The 18581-nt window shown below is 39.3% G+C and overlaps 2 protein-coding genes across 6 annotated transcripts; one reads left to right on the forward strand and one right to left on the reverse strand.

Moving 5' to 3' along the window:
- The first annotated feature begins 314 nt into the window (after positions 1-314).
- LOC111264265 (salivary peroxidase/catechol oxidase) lies at positions 315-10432 on the forward strand. 3 transcript variants are annotated; one of them, XM_022839985.2, is made up of 18 exons: positions 315-602; positions 2320-2439; positions 2964-3051; positions 4118-4257; positions 4837-4961; positions 5187-5314; positions 5512-5572; positions 6124-6279; positions 6550-6685; positions 6819-6884; positions 7209-7389; positions 7663-7808; positions 8223-8279; positions 8523-8655; positions 8990-9198; positions 9495-9667; positions 9984-10080; positions 10319-10432. In XM_022839985.2, the coding sequence occupies exons 1-18, from the start codon at positions 595-597 to the stop codon at positions 10392-10394; spliced, it is 2100 nt and encodes a 699-aa protein (XP_022695720.1). In that variant the 5' UTR covers positions 315-594; the 3' UTR covers positions 10395-10432. The 3 variants fall into 3 exon arrangements, with proteins under 3 accessions (XP_022695720.1, XP_022695722.1, XP_022695721.1); XM_022839987.2 differs by lacking the exon at positions 315-602 and adding an exon at positions 756-869; XM_022839986.2 differs by lacking the exon at positions 315-602 and adding an exon at positions 767-917.
- Positions 10433-12311: 1879 nt separating this feature from the next.
- On the reverse strand, positions 12312-18238 carry LOC111264266 (interleukin-1 receptor-associated kinase 4-like). 3 transcript variants are annotated; one of them, XM_022839991.2, is made up of 6 exons: positions 18119-18216; positions 17871-17922; positions 14482-15676; positions 13917-14104; positions 13326-13561; positions 12312-13113 (listed from the first exon to the last, which is right to left on the reverse strand). In XM_022839991.2, exons 3-6 carry the CDS (start codon positions 15621-15623, stop codon positions 12940-12942), a joined length of 1740 nt encoding a protein of 579 aa, XP_022695726.1. In that variant the 5' UTR covers positions 15624-15676; positions 17871-17922; positions 18119-18216; the 3' UTR covers positions 12312-12939. The 3 variants fall into 3 exon arrangements, with proteins under 3 accessions (XP_022695726.1, XP_022695727.1, XP_022695725.1); XM_022839992.2 differs by lacking the exon at positions 17871-17922 and having other exon boundaries at positions 18119-18238; XM_022839990.2 differs by having other exon boundaries at positions 17871-18229.
- Positions 18239-18581: the final 343 nt, after the last annotated feature.

The following is an 18581-nucleotide window of genomic DNA, read 5'->3' on the forward strand; positions in this document are numbered from 1 at the left end:
AAATATACGTGCACATTTATGAAATGTACTCGTTGCCCGCCATTTGCTTTTTGGCGAAAAGCAAACCAGAAACTCTCCGCATGTTTTCGAATGAATTAACGGATTTACTAGGAGCAGTACGTTGACAATCATCATCCAGATGTGAAAATCCCCGCTTTAGCAAGTGTCTTCTTTTATCCGTTTTCTACCTATGCATCAGCATCTCCTCAAGTTTCAGCACGCCGCTACACAGAAACTGTCTTTAATTCCTGGTAGTCGCTTAGGACTAAAAGTGCTATTGCCTGCCACTTAACGAATTATTCACCCGGGTGCCTGCGCCTCCGTTGGCGGTCCTCGAAAAAAAAGGCAACCTTGTTTTACCTGCTTTTACAGACCTCAAGGGACAACTGGTTAAGCTTTGTATCGGTCCATACATTCTGTCCAGTATCTCCTTCGTCCATTATATTGCATGATCTATTCGTCGCTGCAGCAACCACACGAGCCACCTGGAAGATCGTCGCCCGCAACGTAACGAACCCTTTCAGCGAAATCCGATGCCAGCGGGCGAACTAGGCAAGGTTCAAGGACCCTCTGAACGGGAGAGTCGTACCAACCATGGAACGGTAAGTACTGCGAATAGTTCACACTTGAGTTAATATCGATCGAACGAAAGAAGCGCATCATTAGACGATAACACGGTTCGCAAAGAAAAACTATATCGGATGTAATAGAAAGAGAGAGAGAGAGAGAAAAAATATTTAAGGTATGCTTCCGGAATACATAAACTAACTGTACTGTATATAGTGAATGTCGAGCTAAGGAATTAAGCCGCGTCTACCATCCTAGCGGAAGTTGGTAAACTCAAGCGTTGTGTTAGAGGGCTGAGACAGGTAGATATCAGTGTGCGAGGGACTTATCACTTCGTCATTATTGTGCATGTGAGTCTACAAATATTCTTCTACTCATTAAGGTTTTTCCCATCTAGATCTATACAAAATTGCAGCGAACGCGGTGTACGACGATTCTGAACGAGTATGCATAACAGGGCAACAAATCTAAGCTTAATTTCTAATCATTCGGAAGTGAGCGTATTGTACGCAGCTGTATGTTAAAGGAGTAGCAGTGACCTCCAAGTAGGAGGAGGAAACGTAAGGCGATAGTTGATTTTGAGCAAATCCTTGGAGATCCGGCTTTGCAGAGAAGTTATGCCTCATAAAAGATTAACGCGTTAATTATGAAGTCATAAGCGTGTATGGACTGATATTTAGCCACTCGTTTGTATACGAATCCTACATTAAAAAAGGCAGTTGGCTAGACTTCTGCACGAAAAGCAAAGTATAATCGCTAAGTTTTAGATCTGCGAAGTTGTATATAATATATTGCGAATGCGTTACGCGAATCCGCCTTCGGTTCAAACTTGGTAGGCAAGGTTCAACGACGTTCAGATATTTCTCGTTATCAAATATTCCTCAGTGCACTCTACCATATGCGATGAGGGCTATGGCCTGCAGGGGAATATTGTAATAAATAGATTATTTTCTAACAAGCATTCTATATATTGTAAAAAGGAAAAACAGGTCTTCGATTCGTATTGGCTTTGGTTTAACATAATTTCACAGGGATAAGAGTGAAGCTTTCATGTTCCCCATTGCCGTGGTGGCCAATTGTCATTGTGTTCTCATAGACTAAAGGTGAACATAATGTAATTCAATTTCTTTGCATATCAGACAAACATTGTGCTGAAATGCGCGTAAACTAAAAATTGTAATTGTATTATATTGAACGATGGGACAATATTGACGCACACCCACGTAGTATTTTATTTCCGATGCTATTTTGCCCTACGAGCCAGAATTATCCAAAATAACTTACTTAAGCTACAATTTTTACCTCAGCTAGCGTTCTATACGACTACTGAGCTATAAAACTTACTATGAGCTACCTTTTCGCCGTCAAGGCACTTTCTGGTTTCTGTATCTTACTATTAGTGCTAAGGATGACGCATGTGAGTAGGTATTTTCGTTGAGCTTCATGTACCATACGTCATTGATCAGAAAATTGATAAGGGTTCTCACAGTGTCGCTATACTTATAGCCATACGAGTTCAGGTTCGATACCCAATTGAGACACAATAATTAACCGGTCTCGGTAATTTAAGATTATCCCAATTATTGTTATTTGTTATTATAGCCATTAACGCACTGTTCAGTTGCTTTTGACCAGTGTGAATATCATTATATTATGATTGCAAAACAAAGCCTCCAGCCGGTGCCGAGAGGTTTTCGTCTCGTGCAAACAATGTCAACTTTAAATAATTATTTTATTTTTTCGTCATGTTAGAATGAGGTTAATGCTTGTACCGCTTGCCGTGCTGGGTCTTCTCGTTGTTGCGATTAGTGCAACAGTGGCTCAGCCCGATGTGACCGGAGACGACCCGGAACTCGAGGAATTTGACTACGAGTGAGTATAGAGGACATGTTAATGTCATAGAGTTCCAGATCGAGATTCAACAGAGTTCAACTGACACATAGATTTGTATTATGCTGATTAGATAAAAACAACTATTGCATCATAATAGAACGTAAGGCTTTGGTGACTTCTGTTTTCGGTTGCTGCATGTTTGGCCTTGAGTACATGAGAGCATCTAGGTACGCTTTGCTAATTCCCACTTGCAACTCTATTTCGATTTTTTTTTTCAAAAAAATTACAGAGGTGAAGCTACTCTGTTCGTTATAGCTCCTTTAGAAGTTATTGTGTGGTATATATGATGCACAGATAAGTACTTTATCAAGTGACTACCATAAACTGATTTATACTACAGTATCCTGAAATATTCCTCTCTATGTACACCTAAATTATTTTCGACTTAATTAATAGCATTTCTGAAAAGAGGACGCCTTACATCTAACATTAATTTTGACCGGTTCACATATAACCCATTGATAGAGAGAAATCATTAAACGTGTGACGGTTTGAAATTCCAGAATGTCCGATTCTGATCCCGAAGATCGCACGGAGTTACGCGATGGATGGAAAGTCTGGGTGTCCCCGTTTCATCTTACCGGATTCAAAGTAATTGGACGCATTTTGGCGTTCCTAATATTATCCTTTACAGCACTACAGAGTATTTACTGTTGTATTCTCGTCATTACCATAATTTGATTGAAGTAAACATCTCGGTATCAAATTTTAGGACCTACCTCTTCTAAACGTATAATGATAAGTACTGAAACTAAAACAGTTCTTTTACCTAGAGTAACGTGTCTTAACAAAATTTAGGGAAATGGGTCCCTGGACGTTGGGGTCTATGTAGGATACATTGTTTTTGTTGAACCAGATTAAAACTAGCAAACTTGCAGAATATTCAATAAAACACCATGCAATTTGCAATTAGGATTTCTGAATTTTTCTCAATGAAAATAATAGCACAGGTCGGGAAAACAAGTACAAATAAGTAACAGGTCTCCATCCTATCGTAACCTAACTGACAATTTACAATCCTACTTGGCACAGAGATCTAAGTGTCCTCAATCAAAACCTAGTAAATCGCTATTAGCCACCCTTCTAAACGCAAGCAGGTTACAATAATCAGAACTTTTTACTTTCTATTAAAATGGTTGTTCTCTACAGTCCAATACTGCCCTATCTTCCCCTGCAAGTCATAACCTTTCTAACACGAGGTTTTTTCGAAATCGCGAACGGATCGAGAATAATCGATCGAGTAACTTATGTAGCAAATACGCGAATCAGCTAATGCTAGGGCTAATGAAAAGTTTTTTGGCATTCCTCATCATACCAGGCTTTACCCAGACATATCGATCCCATGACTGCGTTCTCCAGTCGAGTCATGCCAGCACGAACTCGTTAAACCTGTGTTGGGTCTTAAAATATACATAATCCATAAACAACTAGACTATACGATCTGTCATTTTCCTCTTTGTATCGAATGCTGAAAAGTATTTTAAGCTAAACTTAGATATGAAACGTTATATGTATTATCATACAATTTTTTCTCGGAGCGCGATTCGATATAATTTTTCATGACTTATTATTACTAACAAATATTTATTGGAAAATATAGATAGATACCGAAGATTCTTTGCAATACGTCCTTCCCCTTGGTCGAGTTTTTTTTCAGTTATCGACGGTGACTACCACCATGGATCGACACATGACGAAGATGAGGCAGCGCGATAAGGATCGTGCAACAGCCGGCATGGACCAGGAAACCATCGCGAGACTCGAGCCCCTAAATTGTCAGGATTCCGGACCTTACAGGTACCACTACCTACCTGTCCACGCCCTCAGAAAGGAAACGTCATAGCCGCTGTGGTATGCTATGCAAATACCTAGCTGAAACAGGCGTAGACATTACTTTGATTATCATAGCTATGTCGGTATATATCTCCACTTTACAAGTGTAAATCGGAAAAACAACTTTCTATTCGGAAGAGTTTCATTCGAACAATGGCATGCTAGATACTTACTAGAAACAGAATTTTTTCAAGGTATCACTTCTCCTAAATGCATGAGGCCAATAAGCCTCTGGTCTAATACAACTTTCTGCCTTTAATGTGACAATACTATGATGATGCCGCTGCTGGTCGGTTACCTTCAGCAGTTTATCTAATATTACGCTGAATAATTCTAGGCACTTAGCATCGACCACACGATCCTATAGCAGCATTTGTTATAATTGTAGTATAGAATTCGTGGTTGGTGTTCGGAAAGCGTATGAAGTAACAAAAACCGAAAATGTACGCCATTAATCAGCACCAGCATATCGTTCACATCTAGTACTATGTAGTAATGACTAAAATAACAAGCCCAAGCAAAGTCTAATATAGATCTTCATAGGACCTTTGACGGTTCGTGTAACAATCTTTTCTACGGTTGTTGGGGCCGCGCTGGTGAGACCTATGGACGGCTTTTACCACCCGATTACGCTGACGAGATGGGAAAACCGCGTTGGGGCAAAAAAGGTAATTATACGATATCTATATTAACTAAAAATATATACAAATGAAATCAGAGATTAACAGAATGCTGGTCAACCAATGTTAGCCGTCACAGTAATATTTTTTTTGTATTCCATAGGTCTAAATCCAGCAAAGGATATTAGCTTTGGCGTCAGTAGTCAACCGTAGAGCTTAGTCGCAAGAACACAATAGATGATAACAAACAATAGCTAACAAACACGTTTATAGGTCACAAACTACCAAACGTTCGTGAGTTGTCGCGCGTGATGCAGGGAAACCAGGTTCAGTCATCTCAAACGAGTTCCGCGACCTACACTGATATGACCACTCATTTCGGACAGTTTCTCGCCCACGAGGTTGATTTTCGTAAGAAAGAACAACATTAGAGAATGATATAATATTTGTTGGAATGCTTGCAAAACAGCATATCTTCTTAAAATGCACGTAGTATTGTGTAAATTTGGCTAACATTTACTTCTTTATCACACCACAACCTTTAGTAGTGCTGCAATTGTTCGTGTTGCTCTATTAAATGATGTTATTATCCCTCCAGGTATCTTCAGCGGCTCCATACTTCGACAAGGAGATACGGAATGGAAAGGTCGTCCGAATCAGTAAGTTTAATTTGTTTTGCATGGGCTGAATAGGGTCGATGATCCCGAAAGAAACGAGAAAAAACACACACAGAACTACTATCTTTTCTTAATAAGCTGCCAGCCAAAAAAACTGATTGAAAAATTAACATCCTCCGGGATATTTCTCGTTTTATTTTTTTGCCACGTACGTTAATAACTTAATATGCGTGCATAGAATAAGTAAATGGCAATAGCATGGAAAGCTCCTTTTAACTCTGGTTAACTTTAATCCGTTTTCGATTCGGCTTCCTGATAGCTTCACGAATACTGTATATATGCCCTGTACTGATCATGCCTGGATGAATATACGAGACTCAGTTATAAAATGATGACGCAGTGAAATTCGAACTCTTGCAGTCTTCAACTGACTTCACCTTAGCGGTAGCGTACGCTCAGCTTTATTCATAACCTCACCTTGATGTTATATAGCTTAATCAATTCGAAAAAATAATTCCTGAGATATATGCCCTTTATCAAACAGTGATATTGATTATAATCACATTCTGACTGCATATCTTTCCACAATTTAGCTCCTGTCTGCTGTCACAAGGTAAATAAAGACAGTGAATGTCACCCAATCGAGATTGGCCATGGAGACCCATTTTACGAGGATGGACATTGTATTGAACTTGTACGCTCGCGGCCGTACAACGCGTCCGAAACTGCCTGCCTCAAAAACAACGCCGGTAGGTAAAAGCTCTGCGTGCTTGCTTACCTGGATAACAGGAGAACATTAGGTCAACACAAACATAATTCAAGAGAGAGGAGAATTACTGATTGCTTTTATCTTCTACGCAAATCGACTAGTTAATGTTATATTATAGTTATTATTGGTATATTTGTAGATCACTGAAGGCTACGTGACAGAAACAATGAAATTTACTCATATGGGAATCGAGGGATCGAAATCAAAAACAACATCCGGCCTCCCTATATTGTTTTTTTTTTTTTTTCAGTAAAATCAAACATTCGTGAACAAGTGAATGTTGTGACGTCATTTATTGATGGTTCAGTAATCTATGGTTCGTCGACTAAAAAAGCTGAAAGCCTCGTTGATGACGACGGTTCCATGAAAATGGACAGGAACTCTAGGTAAGCCTGTAATCATGTGATGCCATTGCTACGAAAGAGAAGCGCCAAGGCTTGAAAGTTTATTTGCCGGATGCAATAAATTCAAATATAAAACAGTATCTCTAAAAGTTATGTATATTCATTTTGATGACAGATATATCCGTGGAGGTCTTATGCCTCGCACTGATGAAGAAGGATCCTGCAGCAGCTATTATCCCGGGTGAGATTCTAGGCAGGTTTCGCGGTTTGCTAGAGGATGATTCAATATGTTTATTCATTTACTTACTGCCATAGTCACAGCATCAGAGGACATCGCCAACATTGTGTTTATCTTAGTGAAAGTAAAGTGTGTACTATGCCTTTATTAAACATGGGCTCACCGACTGAAGTCAGTCTAACATAGATAGATGCTCTTGCCCAAATGTCGGTCCCAGAAGGCCAACGCTCTATAGTTCCGTGTCTCTGGAAGCAAATACCGATTTCGGTGTAACTTATAGGATCAAATTCAAATCTTTTGTGCTAATATGTGCTTTCATCATTGTAGTTGCGACGGACGTTGCTTTAAGGCCGGTGACATTCGTGCTTCTTTAACTCCAATGCTTGGTGCATTGCAAACGATATATCTGCGCGAACATAACCGAATCGCTTCCCATTTCGTGCAGAGGAACTGGACGAAGTGGCAGGTCTACAATGTGTCCCGAAAAATTGTTGGGGCAATGATTCAGGTAATGTCTATGGACAATCATACGTAGGTCAAGTTTCTTGAAAAAATAAGAAAACACTGGGATTGATTTACCCCATGATGTTTTGCTATTGGTTGACACTTACGATGCCTTTAGATGTAATAATCTAAATCTGGTTAATGAATAGTATATTTCCAATAGTTCATTAGGACGGGTTCCGTTTACTTGCACCACCTGCATTCGGGTACTTTGATTAAAAGCACAAACTGAACAACAATTAAACTGATCCTCTTTGTTTCGTTCATCCTATTACAGGTAATTACATTCAAAGAGTATCTGCCGCTGATGTTGGGCCAAGAAACAATGAGCCGTTATAACTTAACTATTCCTTCGCCCCAGTACAGATATCACCATCATCTAAACCCGTCGATTATAAATACCTGGGCCACAGCTGCTTGCCGGTACGAATCTTGTCGCTGTTGTAAGTTTTACGAAGATTGATATAGCAACTGGTTGAGCTATATCGTCTAAAATGTACTTAATAATAATAATAATAATAATAATAGATTTCCTTAGCAAGTTTCCAATCGCAAAAAAACCGCGTCGATTTTGCATGTGCCCAACAAAATTACAACTGAAGACCTTCTAGCTACCGAATTAGTATTTGACGCTACTGTTTAGTCGACAAGGACGACCTATACAAAAAAATTATATTAAAAAAATGTGTATGTATACACATATATATCTTCGAAGTGCTTCTCTCTATAGAAATTTTTCACATATTATTGACGTTTAACGGAAAGAGTTTTTGAATTGCTTCTTGCAATAAACACGGACCTAACATAAATACATGTGAACTGTTCCAATTCTTGCAGGGTGTCCCATTCGAACGTTGCCGATAAGATGAAACGCGAGGGTAAAACGCTTGACAGGTACGTTTGGTACTCTAAACGGGAATACCGTTTAGCTTGAAAAGGTTGTCTTTGTATTCGAGAAATGACCTTCTCGTAGACTTAGCAAGTAAAACATAAATAAAAAATGTGGTAAAAAGAATCGAATTGACAGGAAATTCTTCAAGCCAACCCTTTGTCATAATAGGAGAATTGCTTCAAACATAAAAAGTTTATTTCTATCCTATAAATGATTAAGGTATAGTTCCTAACTGATATTTTTAGATGCCCTAGTTTGGCCTATGATATTAATAATATGGACGACTATTGTAAACCTGAAACCGACCCTGTGCGTTCCTTCCTGGTTGGTGCCTGCGAACAGCGTATGCAGGAGTTGAACACGGTTTACACCCGAGAGGTAAGTGTTCATATAAGCCATTCATTAGGGATAAACGTTTCAGTTGTCCTAGAAGTAAAGCATACTATCTATTAGGCAATGTAGCAAAAACAATCCTGGCTCAGAAAGGCTGAAATTAGAATAACTTCGATATACCTGCATTGAAGAAGCTTGCAATATGATTGCTAGGTACTGTATTTGAAGTGATGACTATAACTTGCTAATCTTTTTGATAGGTAAACGCACGCATCGCGCGCTTGCTAGCTCCTGCTACAAAGGTAGCTAATGATTTATTTATAGCTATTTCAAACGGATTTCCTAGGTCACCATTAAGTTTAATTTGGGTATTATTTAGGTTACACGCTACCTGTTCTCGACACCGATGAAACCCGGGAAGGATCTTCGTTCGATTGACTACCATCGTGGCCGTGATCACGGGATCCCTTCGTACAACCAGTGGAGGCAGCTATGCGGCTTGCGACCTTACGGCTCGTTCGAGGCAATGAAAGCTGCCTGTTCAAACCGTTACGGAGACCTCATTAATAAATTAAAACACCTATACAAGTCAGTATTAGTATCGTGCTATAGTTAATACAGAAAAAGTATCATTGGACAGAAAATGATAATAGTATTCTGTAGTTTTACCATCTCGTTAATATCTCTAGCGGCAATGAGTCGACTGCACCCGCAGCCTGAGTAAAAATAAGCTTAGTGAAGGGTATGGTCTGAAAGCGTGTTTCGAAGTTCGGGAGGAACCTATGCAACTTCATCCGTGGATCACAGAATAAAAATCGTTGTCCTATGCTATGTAGCTAACGTATCAAGAAAATTATCACTTGTGTTTCTTGACGGCGGTATAGCAACGAGATCGACGATTTAGACTTTGGTGTGGGCGCTATCCTCGAACCGGTGTTCCCTGGCTCCACATTTGGGCCTACCGTCACTTGCCTGTTTGGTCATCAGTTCAATCGACTTAAGTTCGGCGATCGGTTTTGGTTCGAGAATCCTAAAGTGCCAACAGCGTTTACTAAGGGTATGCCATTTATTCGTGTTAAATGAACCGTCAATTTTTTGGTTTAAGAAGACCGTCTGCAAATTCTATCTAGCATGTTTTCTCACGATGTTTTCTTGCAGCTGGCTGTGTTACCCTGACATGATGAGAAGCTCAAGAGCTAAATAATGAGTCTTAGAATGCGTTGAAGTCTGCAACACTCTGAGCAGATTCTTTGATGACATTGATGTGAATAGCATGTATAACAGAGACCTTTCCAAAGACCAGGACATTATTTTCATTCATTTAATCCGCTTATGAAAAAAAAAGCATGAGTTGTTTCATTTTATTGCTTCAGGACAGTTATCAAGAATCTACAGGATCACACTAGCAGGCTTAATCTGCGCAAACACAGATATTCTGCGAATCCAACGAAATGTATTTCTTATTCCTGGGTAAGAACACATAGATTTCATTATATTATTCTATATATCTAGTCTCATGTAGGTTATCGATACGAACAAGACTATACAAGGAGCTCTATTTAGAAAATATGAAGTCCTTTCAGAACGTACGATACCCTAGGGTAGAATCAGATGCCATTGGTGGAATCACATATAGTACTGAATTCAGCTTCTAAAATACCTCTATAAACGGCAACTAATTATTATTGTTATTATTGCTGTTTTTCAGATCGACCAATCCTGTTGTGAGCTGTTCACAGCTGTTAGCGGAACAAGATCTTCAACTGAATTCCTATAATTACTAATGGTAAAATTCGGTATAAAATAAGCAACTGATTAAATACGATTGCTTGTCTTGTCTGCTAACTGTCAATTACCAAAAAATAGTAACTCAGGATAGTGATTTACACATTATGCGACATATTAGCCTTAGTGTATACAATAAATATAGGTTTGTTAGCCAGCCACTTATGTCACACTTTGTTAAAGAATAGTAAAAGTAATTTTACTGTTTGTTCGACACTAGTTAAAAGACTTCTCTAATTAAACCATAATCTCTAATTTAACCATAATTCTCTAATTAAACAGCTATCACCAGATTACAAGTTTATTTAGAATGCTTAGCCGCAATGTAACCTGCTGCTAGTAACCTTTCCTGAAACAGGCATTCCATATTCAGACTACATTATACACGTTCTACTTATTTTTTTTTTTTGGCAAAGGTTCGAGCTCTTTGTCAAAACAAGATGCCACAGATACGTTTATTTCCCCGCTGTCGTAGGTCCACTTAATTTGACACTAATAAATTCATTTTTTAAAAAACTTAACTAGCTTTCTTCAATCAATCTACTAGAGATTTGTCACTGTTTCTGATAGAAATTGCTTCTTCCAATACAGACAGCAAACTTTGTCCACTAAATGACCGGCTTGCGTGCACTTCATTCGTTTTTGTTTTTGTAATGTTTATCCTCAATAGAGGGCTTCATAACACTTCTGTAGGATGCTGACTGGCCTTTGCCGCTGGCGTATGCTTTTGAAGCGGATTAAGAATGTATTGGCCGCACGCATATGTCTACGCGTTTATGACGGTTCTTAATAAGGTAACAAAAAGGTTTATGTGAGATGCGAAGAGAGAAATATTAAAATAATCAACGAGTTCTAAGCCCGGCACCTACCGAGCTCATAAATTGCGGAAGCATAAAACAACACGCCTTTAGAGATTTCTAATTCTTTTAATAATAGAACCCAGGCCGCTAAAGCGAAAAAGGCCACGTCGCCACTTGCTTGTCGTTATCGCAAAGGGCAACATAATGAGATGCAGTCATCTACAATAGCAACTGGCTTTGTTCCGCTATTCGGACATTAGAAAGCTCGGTAATCAGCAATACATACACAATTTCAACTCAGCCCCTATCTATCAGAGCTTCACGTTTAAGAATTGTGTTATGACACCTATAACTTATGAACCATCCTAAAAGGGAAATTACTCCGAGGAGTGAAGATAGCATTTGCTTCGTAGAAACCAATATGAAATCGGAAATCGTTGGCAGCACATAGTATTTTGAATACACGCAATTTACACCGCTGAAAATCGGCAATTTAGCACATTCGCATATGTGATGCAATAGTTTTAAAGGGTTCTATTCGAAGAAAATTGTAATACAAAATGTTCAGATGGGGCCTCTAAGTCAAAGAGACTCGTTCGCTTCATGGTAATATCTGTTTAGCTTTAATCATAATTTTAGCTTTATTTTGACACATTCAATTTGACATCAAAATTCATCTTGTTAAAGCCCTAATTGCTTCATTAACACTCATGACATCCTTAGGCATCCCATAGCATATGAGGTCCTAGGCACGCGTTTGTATTCAAACTTCATAATAATAAAAACAAGTACTTTATGCGGCGTTTTTGCATCGACATGCGAAAAATTTTTCCCGAACTAAAGACAAAGTTGAGTGCAAAGTTACTGTAATCTTGTGCGAACGAGTTCATTGTAGCGTTTTTCTGTAAGGCATATGTATAGAAGCTTAATACATTATACTTTTATCACACAAAATAGATACCTCGCGAAGTGGTCCTCGTCAGTAACAGATCGCAGTTATCATGGAAGTTTATTTGAATTTGAAATGGAATTTCGCCATATTCCTATGCATTGCAGAATGCGTTACCTACCTGGCCTACCTACAATGTTCATATTTTGTTGATAACAGATTAAGCGTCTGTTTAATAATATTTTTTTTATTCATTATGTAGTAAGTATATGGTTGCAGTTGAATGAAATTAACTTGGTTGGAAATAGTGTCTCATTAACAATGTATATTACGTACTCCGCAAAGTCTAGAGTACTGCAACCGGGTCGAACTATGTTGTGAGCACGCAATAGTAATCGCTTTGCGAACACCCCCCTCTTTACTGCCTCGGGCTTAAAACTACAACTTGTAACACAAACAGTTGTCGTTGTATAAGACATCACTAACACATGAAGGTACGGTTGATAATCGATCTCTTTTTGCGATCGATTCTGGGGTTTCTCTGTGCCTGGTTGTATGTGGACGTTGGGTTTTCTTCACAAGACACATTGCAAATGGTCAAGTCGTGTGGGTCCTTTTGAAATGTTCTAAAAGCTATTGACCACTGCCCTGTTGTTGCTCTTCGCATCATATCATCGCACAGCGTATAATCACAGATTTCGTTGGTTTTGAGTGAAAATAATAAATTGCAATTTTTCTATTCTATTATGACTTTTATCATGGCATCGGTTACAGGACACATTCGCACGCTAGCGGTCTGTCCGACGCTGGTCATTGTAGTTAAGTCATATGTCAATACAGTCCTTATTATATCATTTACGCATTGTCGAGATCGAGTCCGGCGACGTGTGTATAGTATTGCTGGAGAGATTCTTTCGCTGCGCTCGAGTCGGGTCGGATATTTTTATTGTTGTCCTTGCAGCGGATTCCAAGATTAAACAGTCCTTCTATAACCAGCGTTGGTGGGAACGGTAATCGATTATCAACCACCTGTAAACAGTCGAAAATTGTCAGGAAAACGTTGCGGCAACTCCTCAACTGAATACAATATCGTCATATATGTATTTTCTTGTTCAATTCAACTAATAGAAATTACCCTGAGCGGAAGGAAACAAGTGCAGAAATACGTTATTACTGTTTCTAATGAAATTAGTTACTGTTTGAAGAACAGTGAAATTAATTCATACTACACAAATGAGCACCTGTTGGGCGTCTTCGTCGTCGACATAGTCAGTAATATGTGTATGTTTTCTCATTGGGTCAAACACTGTCAAGCCTGTCAAGATTTCGAGTACAATCACGCCAAACGAGTACATGTCGGACTTGACTGTGACGTCTCCGCGCAGAATATCGAGCGCCATATAGTGCGGAGTGCCTGGGCAGGTATGGGTGAATGATGTATGCGAACCCTTTTTCTCACGTGAGAGACCGAAGTCGCCTGTAATAAACAGCAAAATAACGTGTCGCCAAATCTTCTGTACGATATTCGCCCGAACAGCGAAAGAAGCGAAAAAAGTTTTTTTCCAATGGGAAGCTGTCCTCTATAGGCTTGTAAGACAAATAAACCTCGTTTGTCTGAAACTTCATGTTGCAATAAGAACGTAATATATTTTCGCGTAGGAAAAACGACCCTTAGAATATGCAGCGTCGTAGATAGCGGTATCGTCTGCTAGCATTTGTGTCCAATGGCCGAACGTTTTCCACTTCGCGAATAAATCTATACCAGATAGATTATTTGCTGTCTACTCAAGGCCATCTTGGACAGGTTAAACCAAAGACTGAATTTGTCATACCTAACAAAGCATTCATATCATCGTCGAGAAGTATGTTTGCCGGTTTTACATCCCGATGAATTATTGCCGGTTTGAGCGAATGCATGTGCTCGAGGGCGCTGGCAACATCGCGCAGAATTCGCAGCCGAAGCACCCACGGCAGTACTTCGTTTCGAAGTTTGCGTTCCAAATTACCATTCTTCATGTATCTACAATGAAGGTCACACCGTTTAGACCAATGAGACAATTTCTCTGTCTTTTCTCATACATATAATAATGCCGTAGTCAGCATGCGTTAAATCGCTTGACATATACAGATTCAAGTTTGACCGCGCTTTTTAAAATCGGATATAAAAAAAGAAAGGGCGTACACGATTAATAGATAGTATTTCCAAATTTGACATACAATATACTTCACCACTACTCGAACAGGTCGTAAATACAATTCTGTCTAATTATCCGTAACTATCTGATATTTTACAATGCGGAGAATAATGATCTAGATATGATTAATGATAATTATATTACTGATCATTAGATAACAAATAATAACATTGTAAGAAATAATCGTCACCTAAGCATTCACCTGGTTATAATACACCGTTTGGTACCTGTATCTACCACTCCGTACAGTGATAGCAAATTGGGGTGATTGAGTTTTGCCAGTGTCCGTATTTCGCGAAAGAAGAGCTCACCCTCAGCTGGATTCTTAAATTTTTTTACGGCCATCTCCTGGCCATCGATCATCACCCGGTATACAGATCCAAAATTCCCTTCGCCGATTTTGTTGGCGCTGTTTATCGAGAAGTTGTTTGTAGCCTGCGCCATACTTTCAAAACATATCTGGTACATGCCATCGAGATAGGGTTCCAGTTTAGCAGAGGGAATATGCATGTCATCCGTGAGTACGCTTGATAATGAGGTCTGACAAATTTCGTTCTCCCTAATACGCAGCCCTTCAGCAAGCTGTGATGCAACGTTATGTTGCTCAATACGCCTGAGCATATTGTACAAATCGCGAATCGTGGGACGATTTCGGCCTGTCGTCGACCACGTCTTCAGAATTTCATCCGTCGGACTCACAGTTGTTTTGTTGTCTCCAGATAGAAGTTGAATGTGTTTTTCGTCAAATAGCCTATTTGCCTTGTTATTAGCATCTTCAGGCTTGTCCGGGTGCGTAATTTCTGCCGCAAGAGCTTGCCAACCGCGATTCGAATCGAGTTCCTGAATGACGATTCGCCGAGTTCTTGCCTCTAAGTGACGTAGTTCAATGTCCATCTGATCTTCTTGTCGATATCCGTCTCCACTGCTTCTACCCGAGACCATCGTAGTCAAGCCTAATGCCCCGCTAAGTTTTCGTATTTTTTCTTCGAGTACTTCAATTGACGTTTCTTCCATCGAGCGGTATGTAGCGTGCGTTGCCGGACTTGATGTTCGACGGGGGGATGCTGAAGATACTCGTAAGTTAGGCAGTGGCTGTTCTGAAATGCTTGGGACCGAAGTGGGTGTGACTTTGTTTTTGGGATCTGCAGACGTTGTCTCATCGCCACTACTCGTTACTACGTTATTGTTGATACCAAGGGTCGATGTCGAGAAACCGTCGTCAAAAAACGAGCCTCTTCCTTCAAATACATCAGATTCTAGTAGCTGAGCCACGGATCGAGTCGAATTGGTCGATTTTCCCTTGTCGCCTAAGTGACGAGAAATGAAGCGCTTTACGAAGCTCATGAGGTCGTCAGGCTGCTCACAATTACAAGCCAGCTAATGGCAGCAAAGCCGACCTGCAACAAAACGATGCACAGCTATTTTATACATTAAACGGGATCTTTGCAGTTTTGGTATATTTTTCCTATAAAACTTAGAAAACGAAACTGAGGAACAAGTAAAAAAAAACCGCATTAAACGGACGCCCGTTTGAAAGCGTTTTAGATGTTGTTACAACTTTTGCTACGAAGGTTGTTTGAAGGTATTTGCTAACAATTTTATGTTTGCCACAGCAGTCGCGGCCTATTCGAGTATAGTGGCAGTTAAATTTGTTATTTGTGTATAGTCCCTTTACCTTGAAGACCATTATATGTCTATTGAATCAGTTAGGCGTGAACAAAAGTTATTCACATTCTACTTAAAAACCGTAGTACGAGCTAGCGTTAAATGGAAACGAAGAAATCGAGCTAAAGAAACAAAGATTTTTCCCTGTGACGTGTCCGTCGATTACAGCACGCTTGGAAATTTTCGTTTACATAACAGAGTTTGCCAAATGATTTTTCGAAATTGAAACATTATATGCAGGACAGTAATTAAATCTAAAGTGAGCCTGTAAGAGCTAGGCTATAGATGTTTAGATTTAGCACGCTTTAAAATGCGACTTGAAAATTTCCACACAAGAGACAAACCGTAAAAACTTCAGACTTCAGTAAAAATTGTCATTACTGTATAGACTGGCCGCCAGTTGGATTGTAGAGCTTTTATCCGACTATATTTCGGATATTTACAGAGTTTTGAAGCTTATTACGAAATGATCTTAAACGGATTAACCCACTGGATAAAAGGCTTTGAACCCAAGGGAGAATGGCATGAAGTATATATGATCGTTATGGTCCTTCTGTACAAAGCATCTATACTAATTTATCGTTTTGATCACAAAAACTTATCTGAGAGATCGATTATTTAAATAAGTGGTCGTTTTTGTTCATACGTTACTTACGTGTCAGACTTAGCTAATGCCATTAGACTTTTCTAGTTTAATCGGGACTGAATGCAAGAAACCTACAATTTTTAATATCATATATTTTTCCGTTTTCTATTTTTGTCTAACAGTATTAGGTGACTACAAGAAAATCTAACAGACTTCTATTTTTTAATTGAACAACTTTTTCTGGCAGACAAAGAAAGGTACCTGGTAGATATCCCAGTCCTCTAGAAACTTGTGGGTGAAAACCGGTTGAATTTTCTCGTAGAAATAAATTTAAAAAAAGCCATTTTTTAGTCTTGAAAACCAACGTTCAGTAGTCAAACTTTTGTGCCTTGAAGGTCACACCGTTACATAAATTTGTGGAAGGCATTAGGCAAAAAAGCCTTGAGCGAAAGCGCAATAGGTGGCTGGCGCAAACTTTATTGGAGAGTTGAAGATCAGCGAAAAGGTGACCAGATGTTGGGACGCGAGGAACAACGACGCATTGCCGTAATTGGAACGGCCTTTCATGAAAGCAGAACTTCGATTTTAAGGGCCAAAATTGGCATTCCATGTAGCGCGTTACAAAGCTATAACCCAAATGCTGAAAATGCGGAGACTGTGTAAGAAAATAGGTCATTGGCACGGAAATCAAAAGTATGCAGTCTGGTTAGTTGATGACAACGGCAGACGTCATCGCCATGCATTCGTTATTCTCCGGAATATCAAAATTAGCCTCAATCTGTTCGTTCTGACCTAAACCCGTGTGATTACGAGGTTTTCTTTGCCCTAGAGGGCGCAACAGCTAGTGGACAAGCATGTTCCACGATCGATTTACTTCGAAAAGTCGTAGATAGATAAATTACATATGGGAATGCGAACAGGATGTATATGGTTATCCAAAAGCTGCCATGCGTTTGGACACGTCCAGAAGACGAACAAAAAAGGTACCTTTAATGCAAATTAAAAAATTATCGTCCTAACTCAAAATTTATTCGTTTTTAAAGTTCACCGGATTCACTTCTAATGATGGTCTTATGATGGTTTTCATAATAACTTCGTCCGAGTCCCCTAGTAGAAGTTACCTGCACTAGTTGCGAACTCTCTTCAAATCAACAATATCACACAAGCAAGCACCGAAACTACTTTACACGATTTTAGGAAATTGCCAAGCGGCCGCCTTCAACACAATTCGAATTTGGGCCCTACTTCTGAACATCAACAAGTTGCTAACGCGCCCCTGTGAATATATTACATTTCATAGGGTCAATTATACACTACAACATAATTAGGTATAAACTCACCCGATTTGCTGAACACAGTGACAAGCGCTGTCGTAATTTCGTCGAGCTAAGACTACAATAGATATATATATAATGTACCTGCTTAGCATTCGTGGCCACCTATGCTACGTTCGCATTAGCTATTGCACCATGACGAGAAAATCGTATCTAAAAGTGGCTTTTTCACAATAGACGTATTCATCAATTCGCAATGAAACAGTAGGTAGAGCAGTGATAAATATAAAGTTAATTGAACAAGTAATAGCAACCTTTCCACTTAGAGCGTGTGGAAACTTCGAATCAGCGGTATGTACGATGTTTGTTAGCAGAGCGAGAGTCACTAATACTGGCCTATAGGCTCCCCGAACAGAATCACTCTGCGGCTCTGAATCGCCAAACGAATGGACGCATTCCTGTGCAATGCGGTTAGCAACGCTGTTGAAAAGTGCGAGTGACAATAATGTAACCTTGATTTTGTTTTTATTTACGTGAATTATTTATTACGTCGATCCGTTCTCTATTCCTATATACCCATTAAATAATGTATTATATAAGAGGGTAGTGTAAGACGACATTTTTTCTTCCGACGAAAAGCGGCCTTATGTAAACAGAATATTCATTATTTAAAACATGAACTACACAAGCACGTAAGAAATAGTACGTAAGGAAAATAAATATCGTACTTTTTTATTCACAAATATAGAAACGTTCGTTTATTAGATAACGAATGCT

The sequence above is a fragment of the Varroa jacobsoni genome, unplaced genomic scaffold (genome assembly GCF_002532875.2).
Source record: "Varroa jacobsoni isolate VJ856 unplaced genomic scaffold, vjacob_1.0 scaffold_841, whole genome shotgun sequence".
Taxonomy (NCBI): domain Eukaryota; kingdom Metazoa; phylum Arthropoda; class Arachnida; order Mesostigmata; family Varroidae; genus Varroa; species Varroa jacobsoni.

Excerpts from the sequence above, each read along its gene's own strand:
- LOC111264265 (XM_022839985.2), top strand. Across the intron at positions 2,440-2,963 it reads CTCGAGGAATTTGACTACGA|AATGTCCGATTCTGATCCCG; the intron begins GTGAGTATAGAG and ends TTGAAATTCCAG. Across the intron at positions 9,199-9,494 it reads AAATTAAAACACCTATACAA|CAACGAGATCGACGATTTAG; the intron begins GTCAGTATTAGT and ends ACGGCGGTATAG.
- LOC111264266 (XM_022839992.2), bottom strand. The coding sequence starts at position 15,623 with ATGAGCTTCGTAAAGCGCTTCATTTCTCGTCACTTAGGCGACAAGGGA. Across the intron at positions 13,562-13,916 it reads TGATATGAATGCTTTGTTAG|GCGACTTCGGTCTCTCACGT; the intron begins GTATGACAAATT and ends TGTTTATTACAG. Across the intron at positions 13,114-13,325 it reads ACGACGAAGACGCCCAACAG|GTGGTTGATAATCGATTACC; the intron begins GTGCTCATTTGT and ends GACTGTTTACAG.